The sequence below is a fragment of the Rana temporaria genome, chromosome 4 (genome assembly GCF_905171775.1).
Source record: "Rana temporaria chromosome 4, aRanTem1.1, whole genome shotgun sequence".
NCBI lineage: Eukaryota > Metazoa > Chordata > Amphibia > Anura > Ranidae > Rana > Rana temporaria.
This window is the reverse complement of record NC_053492.1, coordinates 377146702-377170111: the sequence shown is the minus strand read 5'-3', so window position 1 is coordinate 377170111 and position 23410 is coordinate 377146702. Positions and strand designations below refer to the sequence as shown.

The 23410-nt window shown below is 45.9% G+C and overlaps 1 protein-coding gene across 1 annotated transcript in view; it reads right to left on the bottom strand.

Annotated features, from left to right (window-relative positions):
* LOC120937625 (cofilin-2-like) overlaps nt 1-23410 on the bottom strand; it is a 44116-nt gene that overhangs the window by 12126 nt on the left and 8580 nt on the right. Inside the window, exon 2 of the mRNA XM_040351003.1 lies at nt 5361-5632. Coding sequence (XP_040206937.1) covers nt 5361-5632 — 272 coding nt within the window. The remainder of the gene's footprint in view (nt 1-5360; nt 5633-23410) is intronic.

The following is a 23410-nucleotide window of genomic DNA, read 5'->3' as shown; positions in this document are numbered from 1 at the left end:
ATGTTTCCGGTACTTAGAACTGTCACTGCACAAAGTGTCATTTCTGAAAGAAAAAATGTCATTTAACCACTTAAGACCCAGACCAAAATGCAGCTAAAGGACCTTGCCCCTTTTTGCGATTCGGCACTGCGTTGCTTTAATTGACAATTGCGCGGTCGTGCGACGTGGCTCCCAAGCAAAATTCAAATATTTTAACCTTTTTGCTATAATAAATATCCCCCAAAAATATATAAAAATGTATTTGTTTCCTCAGTTTAGGCCGATACGTATTCTTCTACATATTTTTGGTAAAAAAAAATCGCAACAAGTGTTTATCGGTTGGTTTGCGCAAAATTTATAGCGTTTACAAAATAGGGGATAGTTTTATTGCATTTTTATTAATTTTTTTTTTTTTTTACTACTAATGGCGGCGATCAGCGATTTTTTTTGTGACTGCGACATTATGGCAGACACTTCGGACAATTTGGACACATTTTTGGGACCATTGTCATTTTCACAGTTTCGGAGTTAACCACAGAGGGCGCTGATGGGGTTATGTGTGACCTGAAGTGTGTTTACAACTGTAGGGGGGTGTGGCTGTAGGTGTGATGTCATCGATTGTGTCCCCCTATAAAACGGATCACATGATCGATGACGCCGCCACAGTGAAGAATGGGGAAGCTGTGTTTACACACAGCTGTCCTCGTTCTTCAGCTCCGGGGACCGATCGCGGGCCTCTAGCGGCGATCGGGTCCGTGGGTCCCGCGGTCCCGGAGCTTTGTACTGGGTCGCGAGCACGCGATCCACGGCTTGACAATAGCACACCTGTACGTGCATGTGCCCAGCCGTGCCATTCTGCCGACGTATATGTGCAGGAGGCGGTCCTTAAGTGGACTCGCGGCTATAATGAATTGTCGGCTCCTGGCAATTCAGAGAGAATACATTCATAAAAAAAAAAAAAAAAGCGTGGGGTCCCCCCAAATTAAATTACCAGGCCCTTCAGGTCTGGTATGGATATTTAGGGGAACCCCACCGTCAATTTAAGAAAAAAAATGATGTGGGGTTCCCCCAAATATCCATTCCAGACCCTTCAGGTCAGGTGTGGATTTTAAGGGGAACTCCACCCCAATTTTTTTTTAAAAATGGCGTGGAGTTCCCCCAAAAATCCACACTAGACCCCATATCCGAGCAGGTTAACCTGGCCGGCCGTAGAAAAGGGGGGGGGACAGAGTGCGGCCCCCCCTCTCCTGAACCGTACCAGGCCACATGCCCTCAACATGGGGAGGATGTCCCCATGTTGATGGGGACAAGGGCCTCTTCCCCACAACCCTGGCCGGTGGTTGTGGGGGTCTGCGGGCAGGGGGCTTATCAGAATCTGGAAGACCCCTTTAACAAAGAGGACCCCCAGATCCTGCCCCCCCCTATGTGAATTGGTAATGGGGTACATTGTACCCCTACCATTTCACGAAGGAAGTGTAAATAGTTGTAAAAAACACACACACACCGTAGAAAAAAGTCCTTTATTAATAAAAAATAAATAAATAAATCCAGCGGTGGTAATCCACTCTGTCCCTGCTCCAACGTTGACGGTATCCAGCGACGGGTGATCTCCTCTCCGGTCCAGCGATGAGAAGTCATCCGGGATCCAGAGGGGGCGGGGTCACATGACGGGTGGCCCCCGCCTTACCAATAAAAGAAATGTTACAGCTTCAGCCACGTCATTCGCCGGGCTGTGTCCGGCAGAGAGAAGAGGCGGGCGATGCTGCGCTCTGGATCCTGGATGATCTTCTCATCGCTGGACCGGAGAGCAGATCACCCGTCGCTGGATACCGACAACGTTGGATTATCACCGCTGGATTTTATTTTTATTTTTTTATTAATAAAGGACTTTTTTCTACGGTGTGTGTGTGTGTTTTTTTACAACTATTTACACCTCCTTCGTGAAATGGTAGGGGTACAATGTACCCCATTACCAATTCACACAGGGTGGGGGCCAGGATCTGGGGGTCCGCTTTGTTAAAGGGGTCTTCCAGATTCTGATAAGCCCCCGCCCGCAGACCCCCACAACCACCGGCCAGGGTTGTGGGGATGAACCCCTTGTCCCCATCAAGTGGCCTGGTACGGTTCAGGAGAGGGGGGCGCACTCTGTCCCCCCCTCTTTTCTGTGGCTGGCCAGGTTAACGTGCTCAGATAAGGGGTCTGGTGTGGATTTTTGGGGGAACTCCACGCCATTTTTTTTTAATTTTGGGGTGGAGTTCCCCTTAAAATCCACACCAGACCTGAAGGGTCTGGAATGGATATTTGGGGGGAACCCCACATAATTTATTTTAAAATTGACAGGGGTTCCCCTTAATATCCATACCAGACCTGAAGGGCCTGGTAATTGAATTTGGGGGGACCCCCATGCTTTTTTTTTTTATGAATGAATTCCCTCTGAATTGCCGGGAGCCAACAATTCATTATAGCCGCGAGTCCGGTTTTAAATGACTTTTTTTCTTTCAGAAATTACACTTTGTGCAGTGACAGTTCTAAGTACGGGAAACATGCGCTTTTTCACATGCATACTTTACAGCCCCCCTAGGTACGAAATTTAAAGGAATATTTCACTTTTATTGTTTCACTTTTAACATTATCAAATTCACTGCTACCGGAAAAACGGACGTTTTTAAAACTTTTTATGACAATAACTTGCATATTAGCCTTTAAAATTAGCACTTTAAATTTCAAATTCCGAGTCCCATAGACTTTAGCGGGGTTCTAAAGTTCACACGAACATTTGGTGTGTTCGCAGGTTCTGGTGCGAACGGAACAGGGGGGTGTTCGGCTCATCCCTACTCTTGGTGTACTCTTATAATACCAAAGAAGTGAAGAAACAGAATGAGGTACACTGGGTGACCACAGAAGGCACCATATATTGACAGTTGAGGCAGATACTCTTTCTCAAATTGCTTAGAGAGCACTGAAGGGGCATCTGCACAGGCTTGGCTTTGCAATAACTATTTTAACATCTCTGACAAGCCAACATAAAGTGTTACTAAACCCACAACAGTAATATCAGTCTGTATTTGCAGTAAAGCATGCTTCTTATACTCACTGTGGAACCTAAGGGGTTAATCCTTCTTGCACTGACTCCAAAACAGGTCCGGAGAAGATATAGTTACTGGAGTCAGGCTGCACATGCTCAGTTTGGTGTGTATTGTTAGATATTTTTTTCTTCTTTTTTTTTCTTGGGAGAGTGCATGTGATCAGCACAGGGCCAATCAGCACTGTCCAGACAGAGGTTCAGGGGTCCTGCATCTTGATAGGACAGCTAGTGCAGTATGAAAACTCCTACAAGTTTTAACCAGGCACTGATAGAAGTCACAAGTATTAAACATTTGTTTTGCTGTCTGTGCCTCTATTCAGAAGTTTTCACCTCACTTTCTGTCCCAATGACAATTGGATTTTGAAAATGTTGTGGTGTTTTGAAAACAAGCCTTGGTGATAAAGCATCAGTGGAGGTACCTTTTTCCCATAATAGCTCTTACAGAAGTGAATTTCCCTTCCTAGGGGTAGATTTCCTCTCACTTCCTGTTGTCTCCCTCTGTTTGTAAGTAGGAGTTGTTTGTAAGTTGAGTGTTTGTAACTAGGGGACCGCCTCTACAAGTTCACCTGTGTCCCTGAACCAAAAACAAGCAGCTTGTAAACCAAGGGCCAGATTCACAGTGGACTTACGACGGCGTATCTCCACGTACACCGTCGTAAGTCCGAATGTGAGCCGTCGTATCTATGCGCCTGATTCTTAGAATCAGTTACGCATAGATTTGGCCAAGATACGAGCGGCGTAAGTCTCCTACACCGTCGTATCTTGGGTGCATATTTACGCTGGCCGCAAGGGGCGCTTCCGTAGATTTACGCGTTGAATATATAAATTAGGTAGATACGCCGATTCACAAACCTACTTGCGCCCGCTACGCCGTTTACGTTAGGCTTACGTCTGGCATAAAGTTACCCCTGCTATATGTGGCACAGTCAATGCAAAGTATGGACGTCGGCAAGAGTATCTTTTTACGTTGTTTACGTAAGTCGTATGTGAATGGGGCTGTGCGTAGGTTACGTTCACGTCACAGGGATTGGGCCTGGCGTATCTTATGGAGTAAATTCGACATGATACTGAGCATGCGCGCACATGCGCCGTTCGTTAGGTGCGTCATTTACGTGGGGTCACGATTCATTTACATACAACACGCCCCCTACCAGCCTATTTTGAATTAGGCGGGCTTACGCCGGCCAATTTACGATACGCCGCCGCAACTTACGGAGCAAGTGCTTTGTGAATACTGCACTTGCCTGTCCAAGTTGCGGAGGCGTAACGTAAATAGATACGGCCAGATACGTGAATCTGGCCCCAAGTGTCTAATAAGTACTAAGTGCTTCCTTAGTGGCTCTACACACATCGAGAACTGGAAGGTAAAGGGATTATTGTTGGGAAGCTAATAATGTTTGTTACTTGTAAAAGAAATACAGTTGAACCTCGGATTACTTGCATAATCCGTTCCAGGAATATGCTCATAATCCAAGGTACTCGCATATCAAAGCGAGTTTTCCCATTGAAGTCAATAAACACGAAAATAATTTGACTTCAATGGGATGAAGTACCGAAAGCGGCCAGAGGTGAGGGCGCGCCAGAGAGCGTAGAAAACGTCCAAAAAGGCCCGAGGACACTTCGGCTTGTTTCCTGCGCCCCCTTACCTCAGGCCAAATGAGGTACTGCAGGCCAACGTTCGGCTTTTCTCAGCTCCTGCGCCCCCGTACCTCAGGCCAAATGAGGTACTACAGGCCTATTTTCAGCTCTGCTCAGCTTCTGCGCCCCCGTAATTCAGGCTAAATGAGGTACTGCAGGCCTATTTAGCTAGAATTCTGCTCGTCTTGTGAGTCAACACTCGCAAACCGAGTCAGTTCCACTGTAATGAGTACAGGTTTTTCCTACTGTTCTTTCATCACCATGGTTAGGTTCTCCATTTGAATTTTTTTTGTAATTCTGGCAAGCCAGTGTATTTTGTTGGGTGGAACAGAAGGCTTTTGCTGCAGTAAGGAGTTGTTTCAATAAGGAGTTTTTATATCTTTTGTTGTGGAGCGGTGTATCATGCAGGAGGAATGCTGCCGGGTTTCTCCCAGGAGACACTCCCATGATGATTTTAATTGTTTGTTCTACCTTGGTCCAAAAGTCTGAGACACTCCCAGATAATTAACTTGCAGCCCTTATTATAACAATAAGTTGAGTCGGCCAAGAAAACATCATCATTCATATGTACCTATGGCAGCACAAACTCCAAAAACAGACCTTAGCCCATCATAAGAAAGAACACACATTGCATGCATACTAGTTCCTTATAACTTACCACATTACAAATATCAGGTCCTGTTTCGTTGATTCCCCAGTAACATAATTAATATCCAACAAGGCGTAACAGCACTTGTTTTCAGGTAAGAGTGCTTTCAACCTCTGTAAAAAATTTGCACAGTCATCTGACAAGATTTCCTTCCCCTCTTCCACAACGATTTTTTTTTCATCACTGCTGAAGCCAAAGAAAACGGCTTTCTTTGCAGACCTCTTCAGCTTCATTTCTTGGAACAAGAGGGTAACCGAATTATCAACCTGGACACCTGATGCCTGCATAGAGAACAAGGTGTACAGTCATTGGTAGGACCATGGCATATCCCTCTCTTGAGTTTCACATAAATGTAGGTTTTATTTGCGTGACATTATATAAGGGTAAAGTTGAGAAATAAAAAACAATTAAAGTTTTTACCATATGAATGTCACTTATGGCAGAAGCATTAACTGAACAGCAATTTATTACAACCAATCAGCAGTCATAATTCATTACATTTCGATGAAGAAAAAACACTGGGACTTTGATATACAGTTCATACAAAGTAGTGAGAGGACAAAAACATTAGGAGAGCTCGCTGACTCGGGTTAGGCTGCTCACAATAAAAAGGGTAGGCTGAGGCTACCAGGAAAAATCATGGAAGGACCACCAGACCAAAGAATAACAAAATCCAAAATAATTTGTTTACACTAAAAAATAGCCAGCCAAGTTTTGGGGGCCAGAAAAATCCCTTTGTCAGTGCTACATCAAAACACAATGGGCCAGATTCTCGTACTTTTGCGGCAGGTGTAGCGTAAGCCATTTACACTACGCCGCCGCAACTTACTGGAGCAAGTGCCGTATTCCTCAAGCACTTGCTCTGTAGTTTGCGGCGGCGTAGTGTAAAAGGCCCGGTGTATCCCCACGTAATTCAAAGGGGGTGACTTGTATTTAAATTAAGCGCGCCCCCGTGCTGTTCGAACTGCGCATGCGCCGGGCTTAAAATAGCCCAGTGCGCATGCTCCAGTTCTCGACGGAAAACGTCAATGACGCCGACATGTGCGTCATTGATGTAAAGTCGTATTCAAGAACGACTTAGTAAAACGACGTACCCGACGGGAAAAGACGACGCGGACCGACGCCATACTTAACATGGCATACGTGGGACTGGCGTAAGGTTACCCCTCATATAGCAGGGGTAACCTTACGCAAACGACGTAAGCGACGGTTACGCAACGCGATTTAGTTCGGGAATCGGCGTATCAGGCTCATTTGCATAAACAAATGAGACCTGAACGTAAACGCCATCTAGCGGCCGGCGGCGAATTACATTTAGGATCCGACAGTGTAAGTGACTTACATTAGTCGGATCCTAGCCTAAATCCGGCGTATCTTGTTTTGTGAATACAAAACAATGATACGCCGGCGGGAAATTCGATTTACGCCGGTGTAACAGTAGATACACCGGCGTAACTTGTTTGAGAATATGGCCCTATATAACCATGTAAGGATCCCATGAGGATCCGTACCTTTATCATCCACTTGCTAAGTGAGGATTTTCCTCCGTCCGCAGAAACGGACCTTAGCGGGGACCGATGAGATCGGATGTCAGTGGATGTTCATCCGCTGACATCCGTAATCCCATAGGGATACATGTATGTCCGTATTTCATTTGAAAACAGATGGATGAAATACGGACATAAGGTCCTCAGGTGTGAAAGGGCCCTTAGGGCTCTTTCACACGGGCGGCCCGTTCAGGTCCGCCTGCCAGTTTTTTAGGCGGATCTGAAAGGGCGCTCCGTGCTCCTCTATGGAGCCGCGGATGTCAGCGGTGACATGTCCGCTGACATCCGACCCGCTCCGATCCGCCAAAGTGTGACGGAGGAAAAACCTACTTTTCCATCCCATAGGGGAGAGCGGAGAAAAGACAGGGCGATCCCCGCTGATCCGTCCCGTGTGAAAGGGGCCTTAGTCTAATGTAGGGATCTACTGATATCTACTGTTAGCTGCTTATATCACAGTTTTAGCTGTAGCACAACCCCCGTAGGAACCACTTGAATATTTTTGTTCCTTACTCTGCCTCTTCAACCCCAAGAACAGACTTAACCCCACTGGCACACCTGGCAACAATGTAGTATAAATACCACAGTAAATGGACACAGGTTGTAGTGAACACAGAAATTATCTTTACAGTGAACTTGCTTAAAGCGGAGTTCCGCCCAAAAGTGGAACTTTGGCTTTAAGCACTCCCGCCCCCTGACATGTAACATTTGGCATGTCATTTTTTTGGGTTGGGAATGTGTAACTTATTTTCACTTTTCACTTCACTTCCTCCTTCCTTTTTGGCCATCTAGGTAACTCCTCCTCGCGCCCTAGGCGGCCCCTCCCTGCCAGTGATCTTCTTGGACCCAACATAGGTCCCAGCATATTGGCTGGCCAATAGCAGAGCACAGCGTGACTCGTGCATGCTCAGTGCGTGCCCGGCCGTGAAGCCATCAGCTGTCACGGCTGGGTGCCCACAGTTGCTATGAATGCGCTGAGGAGAGAAGGGGGATGAGGAGCGAGCCTCCGGGCGGCCGCATCGCTGGACTGTAGGACAGGTAAGTGTCAGGTAAGGAGCGTCACGAGTTGCCGAAAGAAGCTGAACGGCGACTCAGCGCTCTACGGCGCCTGCGCACCGCCGTTCGGCTTCTTTCGGCAATTCGTGACGCTCCTTATGCGACGGGGGGAGGTAGTTTTTGTCATCACGTCAATCACCTGCTGGATAGGAATGCCCACTCCCGCGGGAGGCCCTACCCGGAAGCCAGGGAAGAAAATAGCTGTACAAAGGTATGTACAGCAAAACAAAGAATTTTCAAATATCAAATCCATCTGCTTTCAGGGGACTCCTTTAAGTGAAAAAAACAGAGAGCAGAGGTAAACACACAAGAATAACAAATTATAGTCAGAATATTACTTCAGTGAATTAACTGCCAACTCTATTTAAATTGGAGTATATGAGTCCAGGCAGGAGAAGGGCAGAGGAATGACCTTGTTCTCTATCTCAGTTCTCTCCCTTCTTCACCCCAGCACCACAGTCCCAACTGGCCCGTTTAAACGCAACACCTGATTCAGTGCACTAAATTAATCTACAACTTGAACATCGCTTGTATAATGACTAGATCCCGAGTATAGATGGAGCTCTTAAAGTGGTTGTAAAGGTTCATATCAAAAAGACAACAGGAACTGAACTAATGGACCTTACCGCTGCAGGATGGATATGGAACAATTCTGACAGGCTCCGAAAAGCAAAAAGAGACAAAAAAGAGTGCTCCGGGTGGTGCAGGTAAAAAAAAAACATGACAGGTTTTATTTATAAAAAGTCATATAAAAATGACAAACAAAATAGGATAAAAATGATCACATATAATAAAAGCAGTATGGGGTGCTGTAAAGCAAAACTGACGCTTTTCAGCTCAGAAAGCCGTCATCCAGGTCCTTTGAGAGCATCAAGCGCATTAGATTTAGGCCTTGTACACACGGTCGGACCAAACCGATGTGACTGGTCCGTCGGACCATTTTCATCGGTTCACCTCTGAAGTGGCCGTACGGCCTGATATGCGTACACACCGTCAGTCCAAAATCCGATCGGGTCAGAATGCGGTGACGTCAAACACACGACGTGCTGAATAAAAATAAGTTCAATGCTTCCAAGCATGCGTCGACTTGATTCTGAGCATGCGCGGGTTTTGAACCGATGCTTTTCTGTACTAACTATTGGTTCGGTCCGATCGGGCAGCGGTCCAGCGGTTCGGTTTTGAAGAATGTTTTAAAATTTTGGACCGAAGGAAAACAGACCGATGGCCTATACACACGGTCGGTTTGGTCCGATGAAACTGAACTTCGGTTCATTCTCATCGGTTCGGTCCGACCGTGTGTACGGGGCCTTACTGTTGCAAAACAGTTGAGTCCACATCTTATGGTTAGGCCCCATACACACGACCAAACATGTATGCTGAAACTGGTCCGCGGGCCAGTTTCAGCATACATGTTCGGTCGTGTGTGGGCGCGAGCGGGCCGAATTCCAGCAAACATTTGCCCGCCGGGCCTTTTCCCAGCGGGCAAATATTCCTGGACGTGTTTTAAAACCGTCCGCTGGAATCCTGCCCGCTCGAACATGTACGGTCGTCAGTACAGACCTACCGTACATGTCCAGGCGCCCGCCGTCCCTCGCATGCGTCGAATGACTTCGACGCATGCGTGGAAGCCTTTAAATGGCAGGCCCGCCCACGTCTCCGCGTCATCGCCGCGTCATCGTCGCGGCGACGACGCGGACACGCCCCGCGTATTGTTTACGCGCGGACTTCTGTACGATGGTGTGTACAACCATCGTACAGAAGCCCTCTGGCAGGCATGTACGGTGAAAACGGCCCGACGGACCGCTTTCACCGTACATGTTTGTTCGTGTGTACCCGGCCTAAGAGTACCTATTTTGTCCATACTTGATGTCTTCATGATTCCATCAGGCAATTAGACATTCATCATCTAGTGCTGCCACATAGAAGAACAATTTTTGTAATTACGGCACATGGACTTTTATTTATCTATTAGCCGCATATATTCATTTAGTGTTTATTTGAAAGACTCACTATCACATTACTTTGTGGTGTGCGGCCATCGCACATGGACTTTCACATCGTATCACTGAGTTGTGATTTGTTTGCACTTTACATTATTGATCTTATGTTATGTTACTATAAGTATTCGTGTTTGATACACTTCAGCGCCACACTATTTATCAATTTTTCCTGATTTACTTTGTTTGTTTGAGTGCTGGCTGCTTTACATTTGTTTTTGTGGTTTAGCGCAGTTTTTTTCCTTTTCACAAATTCTACCACTAGACCTCCTCTGTAACTCTAAACTGGTAACCTGTAAAGAAAAAAAATTAAGCAACGCCTATGGAGATTTTTAAGCACTGAAGTTTGGCGCCATTCCATGAGTGTGTGCAATTTTAAAGCGTGACATGTTAGGTATCTATTTACTCGGCGTAACTTCATCTTTCACATTATACAAAAAAATTGGGCTAACTTTACTGTTTTGTTATTTTTTAATTCATGAAACCGTTTTTGTTCCCCCAAAAAAAGGCGTTTGAAAAATTATTGCGCAAATACCGTGCGAGATAAAAAGTTGAAATGACCGCCATTTTATTCCCTAGGGTGTCTGCTAAAAAAACATATATATATATAGTGTTTGGGGGGTTCTGAGTAATTTTCTAGCAAAAAAAATATGATTTTTGCATGTAGGAGAGGAGTGCCAAAATAGGCCCGATATGGAAGTGGTTAAAAAAAAAAGGTCATAGTTCTACTTTAAAGCTTCACACTAAAAAGAATAGAATCTGGCCAGCCACACATCTGATAAAGTCACCTTTATGACATATTCACACTACAATCAAGGAAACATGGTACTCCAACTACTTTGAAGCTTATAGTATAAGGCCCCTTTCAGACGGACGGCTGTTTTGCCGCAGTTAAAAGCACTACAAATGTTTTGTGAAATTCAAGGCTCCAGGCACTGCGATTAGCTGCATTTGCACATTGCGATTACATGCGTTTACGTGCGTTTAACTGCGGCCGCGTTTAGCTGCGGTATTCATTTCCATAGCAACCCTTTTTATTTTTTTTGTTTTTGTTTGGGTCCCTTGAATTCTAAAACGCTGCTATCCGCAGTTGACAAAAAAGACTGCGATTACCTGCGGTTATGTGCATATAGCTGCGCTACATCGCACCTGGACGCATTCAATTCTATTTTTTCTATTCGCACCAAACCGCATGTAACGTAATCGCACGCAAACGCTGTGTGTGAATGGGGCCATAGGAAAACATTGTGTGCTTTTAGCTGCGGTAGAAAAATAGAAAATCCGCAGCTAAAAGCACCATTCTATCCGTCCGTCTGAAAGGGGCCTTAGATTGTAGAAACTCAGTTTAGAATTATTATTTTTTTTAACCAACCAATAACAACACACTATAACATATCTAATTGTTCAGATGGCTGCAAACTGATAAAAGGCACCAGCTTGTTGTTTTTGCACTGCATCTAATTTCCCATAATAAGTGCTGATTTCAGCAAATAATACACAGTAAAACCCTGTAAACTGGATATTATTTTAGTGCTTATTTAACATCAGAGTTAATTTGATTCAGGTCATTAATAAAGCCAGAATAACTACAGCGAACATGAGACAGAAAAACGTTTTCACAAAGATTGAAGAGTAATTTAAAACCAACTGGCTGGGTCATTCTTTCTGAAAAGATTGAATGGTTTCCCAGGCTGTAGGCCAATGTTTTATTTTGCCTTGAATGGAATCACAGTGAATACCTTTGAAAGTTGGATTGCAAATACTGGCCCGGATTCAGAGAGCAATTGCGCCTGCGTAACCATAGTTACGCAGCGCAATTGCTTACTTGCGCCGGCGTAACGAATGCTCCTGATTCAGGAACCTCGTTACGCCGACTGCAGCCTAAGATATGCGTGGCATAAGGCTCTTATGCCCGCATATCTTAGGCTGCATTCTTGCGATGGCCGCTAGGTGACGTTCCCGTTGTGCTCAGCGTATAGTATGCAAATTGCATACTAACGCCGATTCACAACGTTACGCGAGCCCTACGTACGCAGTTTACGTCGTTTGCGTACAGCGGTTTTCGCGTAAGGCTGCCCGCTATTAGCAGGGGCAGCCAATGTTACCTATACCCGTCGTTCCCGCGTCGCGAAATTTGAACTTTACGTAGTTTGCGTAAGTGAATCGTGAATGGCGCTGGACGCCATTCACGTTCACTTTGAAGCAAATGACGTCCTTGCGACGTCATTTGCCGCAATGCACGTCGGGAAAGTTTCCCGACGGAGCATGCGCTCTACGATCGGCGTGGGAACGCGCCTAATTTAAATGATTCCCACCCCCTACGGGATCATTTAAATTGCGCGCACTTACGCCGGGCATTTTGCCGGAGCGCCCACGCAATTTACGGAGCTACTGCTCCGTGAATCGCGGGTAGCGCAGAAAATTTGCGGGGGCGCAGGGCAAAAACGTTGCCCTGCGCCTCAGTAAAAAATGCACAAATGTACCTGAATCTACCCCACTGTATTTATATTTCCAGCACTGCTTTGGTAACATTTTCCCAAAGTTGCCTTGTTTTTTTCCTTAAAGTGATTGTAAACCCTCACCTTGTAAAACAATCTAAATAGATGAGACATTCATCATCTAGTGCTGCCACATGGAAGAACAATTTCATGGTTTAAAACAGAAATTAAAGGCAAAATATTTGTGTATAGATAAAATAATAATGTATACACACTTTTTTCCCCTTTCTGTTCTCAGCTGCAAAAGAGCTGGGGGGAGGAGAAGCAGCAGCACACTGATGTTCCCAGTAAAAGTCTGTGCAAGTGGGAAGGGGGGTGTCAGGACAAGTCTGATCATTGGAGAAGAGCAGGTTGAGTTCTCAGCACAGCTAGAGAACTGATTACGGTGTGTTCTCCCGCTTAGCGTAGTCAGTTTTTAATAGGAAATCAGAGATACTGGCAAGAACACCAGGGATTTCACACAAAGGAAGCAATACAAAGAGAATATCTTCCCATATAAGTACATGGTACAGCAGGCACATATCACGAATATGAAATGTTGGGTTTACAACAGGGCTTGACAAATTTGCTTGGAATCTCTGAGCCAGCTAAAAAAGTTAGGAGCCAGGAACGCGCCCCGTCCTGCCGAGCTCGCGCGCAGAAGCGAACGCATACTTGAAATCGGTGTTCAAACCACACATGTGAGGTATCGTCGCGATTGGTAGAGCGAGAGCAATAATTCTAGCCCTAGACCTCTTCTGTAACTTAAAACATGCAACCTATAGAATTTTTTAAACGTCGCCTATGGAGATTTTAAAGCAGGGGTGGGGAACCAAATCATTCCATCCGGCCCCCCATGCGATCGTAAAACAGCGCCGCCGATTGTCACTATGGATCGGAGTAAATGTATTGCTAAACACACTGACAATGAATGAATGATCATGGCGATCATTCATTCATTGTCCGTGTGTTTCGCAATACATTTACTCCGCTCCTACGGCCCGCCCCTGTTAGCCGGCGCCAGCCTCCAGCCAATAGCATTTACTCCGCTCCTGCGGCCTGCCCCTGTTAGCCGGCGCCAGCCTTCAGCCATTGCACTGCAGCTGATGAGCTGCTCCCCTAGGTTTACAGCCCTGCCCGGCGGCGGTGGCGTCACTCACGGCGGGCGGGGATTACCATTCATGGCTGGCTGGGATGGCACTAGCCAGCGCCACCGACGAGGAACCATTTCCAGCAGCAAGTAAGGCAGCCATAAATATTATGCTGACAGCATCATGAAATACGGCGTATTTTTTTAATATGCAGCATAGCGGCGGGGGGAGGGGGGTAAATGTCCTGCACAGTGCACAGGACATTAATACATAAGTTACCATGACCAGTGCAGGACATTTACCCCCCCCCCCCCACATGCTGCATATTAAAAAGATCATATTCATCCCATTTACATTTAATAATTTTCAAATTGCATCAATGATCATTAAATGTAAATATGATGAATATGATCTTTTTAATATGCAGCATTTCGGGGGGGGGGGTAAATGTCCTGCACTGGTCATGGTAACTTATGTATTAATGTCCTGTGCACTGTGCAGGACATTTACCCCCCTCCCCCCGCCGCTATGCTGCATATTAAAAAAATACGCCGTATTTCATGATGCTGTCAGCATAATATTTATGGCTGCCTTACTTGCTGCTGGAAATGGTTCCTCGTCGGTGGCGCTGGCTAGTGCCATCCCAGCCAGCCATGAATGGTAATCCCCGCCCGCCGTGAGTGACGCCACCGCCGTGTCAGACAGTCATCAAAGTTAATAATCTTCAGACGGCATCATTCTGTATGCAGTCTGAAGATTATTAACTGTGATGACGGTCTGTGATTTTTTTAATATTCAGCATGGCGGCGGGGGGAGGGGGTAAATGTCCTACCTACACAGTTGCACTGGTCATAGTAACTCATGTATTAATGTCCTGCACTGTGAGTTACCATGACCAGTGCAGGACATTTACCCCCTCCCCCCATGCTGCATATTAAAAAAAAAATCACAATGTCATTAGGGGAAAGTTCTTATCTTTATTCAGCAGTTCTGAGTCCTGACAATCTAATCTCCCCACGTCCTCTTCTATACAGATACCCTGGCTGAGTAATGTAATTGCCGAGAACCTCTGCACAAGGATTACTCCGCCTGAGCCCGAAAACCATCAAATAGTCCCTGCAGAGTAATCCTTGTGCTGCTGATCCCAGCAATTACATTTCTCAGTGTATCTGTATAGAAGAGGACATTGGGGCTCAGATTAAATTGTCCGAACTGCTGTATAAGGATAAGATCTTTCCCCTACCAACTTTAACTACTAGTGTTCCTCCACCAGCTAAGCCACAGTACAGTTTGAATCATGTGTCCGGGTAGAAGGCAGAAGGAGACCCGGACACATGTTTCAAACCCTGTACTGTCCGGGTCAATCCCATACAGGTGGCAACCCTAGGTAAATGTCCTGCACTGGTCAATGGTCATGGTAACTCATGTATTTGTGCTGTGTAATGTAAAGGGGGCCAGTGATGCAGGGTGCTGTGTAATGTAAAGGGGTCCAGTGATGCAGGGTGCTGTGTAGTGTAAAGGGTCCAGTGATGCAGGGTGCTGTGTAATGTAAAGGGTCCAGAGGTACAGAGTGCTGTGTAATGTAAAGGGGTCCAGTGATGCAGGGTGCTGTGTAATATAAAGGGGTCCAGTGATGCAGGGTGCTGTGTAATGTAAAGGGTCCAGTGATGCAGGGTGCTGTGTAATGTAAAGGGGTCCAGAGGTGCAAGGTGCTGTGTAATGTAAAGGGGTCCAGTGATGCAGGGTGCTGTGTAATGTAAAGGGGTCCAGTGATGCAGGGTGCTGTGTAATGTAAAGGGGTCCAGAGGTGCAAGGTGCTGTGTAATGTAAAGGGGTCCAGTGATGCAGGGTGCTGTGTAATGTAAAGGGGTCCAGTGATGCAGGGTGCTGTGTAATGTAAAGGGGTCCAATGATGCAGGGTGCTGTGTAATGTAAAGGGGTCCAGAGGTGCAAGGTGCTGTGTAATGTAAAGGGGTCCAGTGATGCAGGGTGCTGTGTAATGTAAAGGGGTCCAGTGATGCAGGGTGCTGTGTAATGTAAAGGGGTCCAGAGGTGCAAGGTGCTGTGTACTGTAAAGGGGTCCAGTGATGCAGGGTGCTGTGTAATGTAAAGGGGTCCAGTGATGCAGGGGGGGGGGGACACGTTTAATCCCCGCTATAACAGGCTAATTTTTAAGTTGATCATTTTGTACGGCCCCCGAATGATGTTACAAAAATCCAAATGGCCCTTGGCAGAAAAAAGGTTCCCCACCCCTGTTTTAAAGGGTAAAAGTTTGTCGCCATTCCACGAGCGGACACAATTTTGAAGCGTGACATGTTGGGTATCAATTTACTTGGCGTAACCTTATCTTTCACAATATAAAAAAAATTGGGCTAACTTTACTAGTGTCTTATTTTTTTATAAAAAAAAGTGTATTTTTTCCCAAAAAAGTTCGCTTGTAAGACCGCTGCGCAAATACGGTGTGACAAAAAGTATTGCAACGACCACCGTTTTATTCTCTAGGGTGTTAGAATAAAAAATATATATAATGTTTGGGGGGGAAGGAGATGGCAGTGAAAACAGACAGGGGAAGCTCCATTAATGACGCCAGATCACAGAAGGAAGCATAGGCCTGCAGAAGGCAGCAAAGTCGCGGCCTCAATTACCGGCCGGCGTGGCCCAAAATGATTGCGTGGCGGGGGCGGTGGGGGCGAACGGAGACACAGGATACCCCAGCTGTGAAACCCCAGGCGCCAGGTCGCTAATTCTAGTCGCAATTGCGACCTGGCGCCCGAGGTTTGACGAACCCTGGTTTACAAACGCTTTAAATTCATCACTAGTTGATTAACATCTTAGTCCTGTTAAATGTGTGCATATTTTTTTTTTTTTCACATGCATGAATGATTACACACTTGTTCATTAAAGCGATCTCTGGTTAATGCAAAAATTAAGGAAAAACCTTCTGAACAGCCGCACTCCAAAAATAAATTGCTTTTTTGTAAAATCAGAAAACTCACAAAAAGTGCAGACATGGTACATTTTTGGCCTGGGCATATGCACCAGAACACAGTATGAAATTGGGAACGTGTTACATGAGGCTAGTAGAGATCAATGTTACTACGGTATACTAATCAATGAGATTGTAGGGCACACACCCTCCCATCTTAACCACCACCTGGCTACTGCTAAATAACCACACCACACATTTTGGCAAATATTTGGCCGCGGCACCTTTATTGGTTTAACATCTAAAACATCCAATTGCACTTACTTTTATTATCATAATAATTTTACCAAAATATTAAACTGCCCAGTTTTCAGAACTCGGCAGCCAGTCAACAACCTTCTTTATATAACAAACAGTCCCCCCCAGAAACCCAGGGTGACCCCACCACATAAGAGGTGCACGCGACTAGGGAGGGAGGAAAGGAGCACTTCTGCTGCTGGTCCGGTCCAGGGGGAAAAGGAAATAAGCCCCACCGCAGCTGCTCTTTATAGACACTCCAGGCTTCCAACACCTTCCCAGCAATCCCATTGGATCTTCCGAACCTGCAACACAGAACCCCTTAAACAGACAGTACCTAAACCTGCCTAAGCATAACCACTACCTTAATCTAAACATAAACTATATGCCTAACGTAGGTTTGCTGGCCACAATCTCACACAGGTGGGCCCCAACTAGTGCCCACCTTTGCCATTCTCCCACTACATTCTGCGGTTACCAAAGAGCCACAGGTTGGGTACAAGGGTGTTAGAGGCTGGCTACATTAGTTCTCCATAATCCCACTGTATGTAGGAACATACCCCCCCTCTCTTGTTGCTCCTAAGTTGGACTAGGGACTAGACCCCCAAAGCATCCTCCCCATGTTGAGGGCATGTGGCCTGGTACGGTTCAGGAGGGGGGGGGGCGCTCGCTCGCTTCTTCTCCCATCTTCTTCTTTTCTGCATTCAGGTTTCTTCCTCCATCTTGTTCTTCCTCTGCTTCTTCCTTCGGTCTTCTCGTCCGCATCTTGCACCAGCTTCTTCTTCCCCGATTGGTTCTCCGGACGACCCGCTTCCATGTGAAGTTCCCGCCGTGTGACGCTTCTGTTCTTCTGACAGTTCTTTTATAACTGAGGATGCGGCGTCACCTGGTGACCACGCCCCCCTCTGACGCACATGGACTTCACCAGGACTTCCCTATGGCTTTCCCCGTGGTGTCAGAGGGGGGCGGGGTCACTGGCGAATGCAGAAAAGAAGCAGATGGTAGAAGAAGCGGAAAAGAAGACATTAATAAAGCAATTGTTAAAAACCGGCTATTGTCTTTTTTTACATTTTTGACACTTTTTTTGTGTGAAATGGTAGATGTACAATGTACCCCATTACCATTTCACACAGGGGTGGCGGGATCTGGGGGTCCCCTTTGAGTCTTCCAGATTCCGATAAGCCCCCCGCCCGCAGACCCCCACAACCACTGGGCAAGGGTTGTGCCATTTTTTTTTTATTTGGGGTGGAGTTTCCCTTAAAATCCATACCAGACCTGAAGGGCCTGGTATGGATATTTGGGGGGAACCCCACGTCATTTTTTTTTTAAATTTGAACGCGGGGTTCCCTTTAATATCCATACCAGACCTGAAGGGCCTGGTAAATGAATTTAGGGGGACCCCAAAGCTTTTTTTTTGACTGTTCTCTGTATTGCCGGGAGCCGACAATTCAACTTTTTTTCCTACAGAATGTCATTTTGTGCAGGGACAGTTCTAACCACGGGAAACAAGTGCTAATTTACAGGCATACTATACACCCCACCCCCCAGGTACGAAATTAAAAGGAATATTTCACTTTTATTGTTTCACTTTAAGCATTATTAAATTCACTGCTCCCGAAAAACGTCTGTTTTTAAAACTTTTTTTGCATTGATACATGTCCCCTGGGGCAGGACTCAGGTCCCCAAACACTTTTTATGACAAAAACTTGCATATTAACCTTTAAAATTAACACTTTTGATTTCTCCCATAGACTTCTAAAGGGAGTTCGGTAGCTTCTACCGTTTACATATTTATTATTGCATTGTGCCCACTGCTGCGCCGGTTCACACGTTCAATTAATGATTTATCCGGTGCACCAATTGAGGCATGAACCGGCGCAGCACATTGTTCATAGTAAATCAGCCCCTATGTGTATATCTAAAAAGAGCAATTGAAAGCTATTTGCTTTATATCGCTTTAAAATCAAGTGTATTGTAAAGATAAACAAAATTCTACATTCCCAAAAATATTAACAAGTCTATTACATAGGCAGTAAACAAAATGATGCCCATTTATTCTAATCTTTCTAGTACAGTGCCTTGAAAAAGTATTTATATCCCTTGAAATGTTCCACATTTTGTCAATTTTTTTTTTTACAAATAAATTAATGTGGTTTGCATTTGTATGGCGCCCCCCTGAGTCAATACTTTGTAGAACCATCTTTTCCTGCAATTACAGCTGCAAGTCTTTTTGGGGATGTCTCTACCAGCTTTGCACATCTAGATAGTGACATTTTTGCGCATTCTTCTTTGCAAAATAGCTCAAGCTCTGTCAGATTGGATGGAGAGTGTCTGTGAACAACAATTTTTAAGTCTTGCCACAGATTTTCAATTGGATTTAGGTCTGGACTTTGACTGGGCCATTCAAACACATGAATATGTTTGATCTAAACCATTCCATTGTAGCTCTGGATATATGTTTAGGGTTGCTGTCCTGCTGGAAGGTGAACCTCCGCCCTGTATTTGGCTTCATCCATCTTCCCATCAACTCTAACCAGCTTCCCTGTTCATGCTGAAGAAAAACATCCTCACAACATGATGCTGCCACCACCATGTTTCACAGTGGGGATGGTGTGTTCAGGGTGATGTGCAGTGTTTGTTTCCCCCCACATAGCGTTTTGCTTTTAGGCCAAAAAGTTCAATTTTGGTCTCACCTGTCTAGAGCACCTTCTTCCACATGTTTGCTGTGTCCCCCACAAAGCTTTTCTCAAACTGCAAACGGGACTTCTTATGACTTTCTTTCAACAATGGCTTTCTTCTAGCCACTCTTCCATAAAGGCCAGATTTGTGGAGTGCATGACTTATACACCTGAGCTGTGGATCTCTGCAGCTCCTCCAGAGTACCGTGGGCAAGAGGCGTAACAATGAACTTATCTTGTATGGTCCCCTTTGCTGTGTGAATTATACATTTGAAAGCGTTGTTATTTCTGTTAACCACTTCCCGTCCGCCATATAGCAGAATGACAGCCGGAAAGTGGTTTTATTGTCCTGACTGGGCGTCATATGACATCCAGCAGGATAAGCCGCTAGCACCCACGCGCGGGGGGCGCCCAGCATGGCCGTCTGACCCCTGTCCTCTGCCCTGCCCCTGATGGCCGTACAGGATCTCCCCGCGCCCTACAGGGCGGGAGATTTACGTGAGTCCCGGTCCTCTGCCCTGACTGCTCTGCCAGCCCCGGATCTCCCTGCACCATTTGGGTGGGATGGAGCCTCCACTCCTAAACCCTGGAAGCCAGCGCACAAGGGGTTAAGATCTCACAGACAACCACCCATTAAAGCAGGAAGTGATGCTGGAGGGAGTGAGTGAGTTGGGAGAGTGCACCTGTGAGGACAAGATGGAAGTCTGCTAGCTGCTCAGAAAGGACCTTTGAGTAGTTTGGAAGTGAAGCTGTGTCTGCAGGGAAGGTCTGGAGAACTTCTTACTAAAAACGTATGTGCCTTTCTTTTGGTTGTTTTTCTGAAGAAAGACGTTTTCCTAATTTATGCTGTAAACAAGCAGGACTTTTGTTGTGACGTTTTGGATGCTGAAGAAAAGCTTTATTTTGTTTTGTTTGGTCACCAATAAAGACCCTTTGCTTTACTGACACGGTTTTACGCACTTGTCTCGCGGAGCTTAAAGACCCCCAAAGTTTACAGTGCATAGGCACCACATTAAAATGAATAGGCTGCCTTAAAGCGAAGTTCCAGGATTTTTTTGTTTATTAAAAGTCAGCAAAAGTATAGCTGCTGACTTTTAATAAACAGACACTTACCTGTCCCACGGTCAGCGATGCGGTCGCACGGAGCCCTGCTCCTCTCCCCCTCCTCTCCGTGGCGCTTCCATTGGAACTGTGGGCACCTGGCCGTGACAGCTTGCACTCTCCCAGTGGACAGAGAATCTTCTGGGACCTGTCACATGTCCCAGAAGATTTGAGGGAGGGAGGGGCCACCTAGGGGGAGAGGAGGAGTCGCCTAGGCAGTCCATAGGCGGAAGAAGGAAGTGGGCAAAGTAGGCACCCACTCCCCCCCCCCCCCCCAAAAAAAATAAAATACATGCCAAATGTAAGGGGGCGAGGAGTGCTTAAAGCGGATGTGCCATTAAAAATAAATATTAAAAGCCAGCAGCTACAAATACTGCAGCTGCTGACTTTTAATATTAGGACACTTACCTGTCCTGGAGTCCAGCGCCGTCCGCAGCAGAGGATGAGCGATCGCTCGTCTCTCTGCTGCTCCCCCCGCCATCCTCAGTGAGGGAACCAGGAAGTGAAGAGCTCCGGCTTCACTACCCGGTTCCCTACGGCGCATGCGCGAGTCGCGCTGCGCCCGCCGATTGGCTCACACGCTGTGTGCTGGGAGCCGAGTGTTCCCAGCACACAACGGGGGACAGACTGGAAGTCGGGAAAAACACGTCTTTTGCCCGAGACGTGTGGCCGGAAGTGGGTGCAAATACCTGTCTTTAGACAGGTATCTGCACCCCCCCCCCCTGAAAAGTGGCAAATGTGACACCGGAGGGGCGGCGGGTTCCGATCAGCGCGAGTTCCACTTTAGGGTGGAGCTCCGCTTTAAGCGCAAGTTCCACTTTTGGGTGGAACTCCGCTTTAAACCAATGAACCCATATTATGAAAATGCCCTAAAAATGTGCAATTTCATCTTGCCACACTTCCAAAAAGAGTTTGTGGAGAAGCAGAGCAAGTAATGGTATGATATCCAGTAAGTGATAACATCACCTCTTACTCACTACTGAAGGTTTCAAATAACTATGAGGACCTGTTTTTCAACTCCACACAAATACAAGGTAAACAGACGTTACCATAGCAATAAGAAAATTACGTTATACTCCTTGAGCTCTATAAGTAATGTATAACATAGAGTAAGGGAAAAGATGTATGGAGTTCTTGTGACCATTTTAACGCATGTCTCTACTGTGACTGTATAGACCAGGGGTCAGAAAACTTTAACACATTAGGTATCACTTTTACAAGCATTAGACAGCCAGTGTGCCAGTAAAAATAGTGTCCTGTAGTCATAGATTATTTAGTCTCTATCAATAGTTGTTCTGCTAATGGCAAGGTAAACTCAATAAATATTATATAATAGCCCCAATGCATCCACCTTCAGACCTCAGATCAACCTCAATGCATGGATCCATAGACCTCAGATCATCCTCGAAGAATACATCTTCAGACCTCAGATCAGCCTCAATGCATGGATCTTTAGACCTCAGATCATCCTCGAAGAATACACCTTCAGACCTCACATCAGCCTCAGTACATGCACCCTTATGCCGCGTACACATGATCGGTCAAACCGATGAGAACGGTCTGATGGACCGTTTTCATCAGTTAACCGATGAAGCTGACTGATGGTCAGTCGCGCCTACACACCATCAGTTAAAAAAAAGATTGTGTCAGAACGCGGTGACGTAAAACACAACGACGTGCTGAAAAAAACGAAGTTCAATGCTTCCAAGCATGCGTCGACTTGATTCTGAGCATGCCTGGATTTTTAACCGATGGACGTGCCTACAAACGATCAGTTTTGTTCTATCGGTTAGGTATCCATCTGTTAAATTTAAAACAAGATTGCTTTTTTAACCTATGGATAAATAACCGATGGGGCCCACACACGATCGGTTTGGTCCGATGAAAACGGTCCATCAGACCTTTCTCATCGGTTTGACCGATCGTGTGTACGCGGCATTAGACCTCAGATCAGCCTCAATGCATGCACCTTCAGACCTCACAATGGCCTAAGTCCATGCATCCTTTGACCTCAAATAGCCCCAAATTTCTGCACCTTTAGGCTTTAGATTAATCCCAATGTATGCACTTTTAGACCTCAGATCAGCCCCAAACACTTCACCTTTAGACCTTAGATGAGCCCCAAACCCCACCCCTTCAGAAGGCAGGAGTTTTGCATTCATGTGCCCACCTGAGCAATCATAAAAGAAGTTGCTGATGCTTAGTATAGGTCAGAAACTTCTATAGTGTACAGAAATTGCATGATTTGTGTACAGTAAACCCAGTCATTATAATGGTTAACCACTTGTCGACCGCCCAACGAAGATACACGTAGGCAGAATAGCACGGTTGAGCAAAGCAACGTACCTGTACGTTGCTTTGAATTTACCGCCGTGCGGGCGCGCCTACCACGTGCTCCGTGACCGTGCTCACGCTTCCCGCGGACTTGATGTCCGCCGGTGTCCCGCGATCGTGTCATGGAGCTGCAGAACAGGGAGAAGCCTATGTAAACAAGGCATTTTCCTGTTCTGCCTAGTGACAGGACAGTGATCTACTGCTTCCTGTCATCGGGAGCAGTGATCACTGTCATGTCACTTGTAGTCCAGCCCCACCCCCACAGTTAGAATCACTCCCTTGGACACACTTAACCCCTTCCCTGCCAGTGTCATTTACATAGTAATCAGTGCATTTTTATAGCACTGATCGCTGTATAAATGACAATGGTCCCAAAATAGTGTCAAAAGTGTCCGATGTCTCCGCCATTATGTCGCAGTCATGATAAAAATCGATGATCGCCACCATTACTAATAACAAATAAAATAATAAAAATGCCATAAACTATCCCCTATTTTGTAGAAGTTATAACTTTTGTGCAAACCAATCAATATACGCTTATTGCGATTTTTCTTTTAC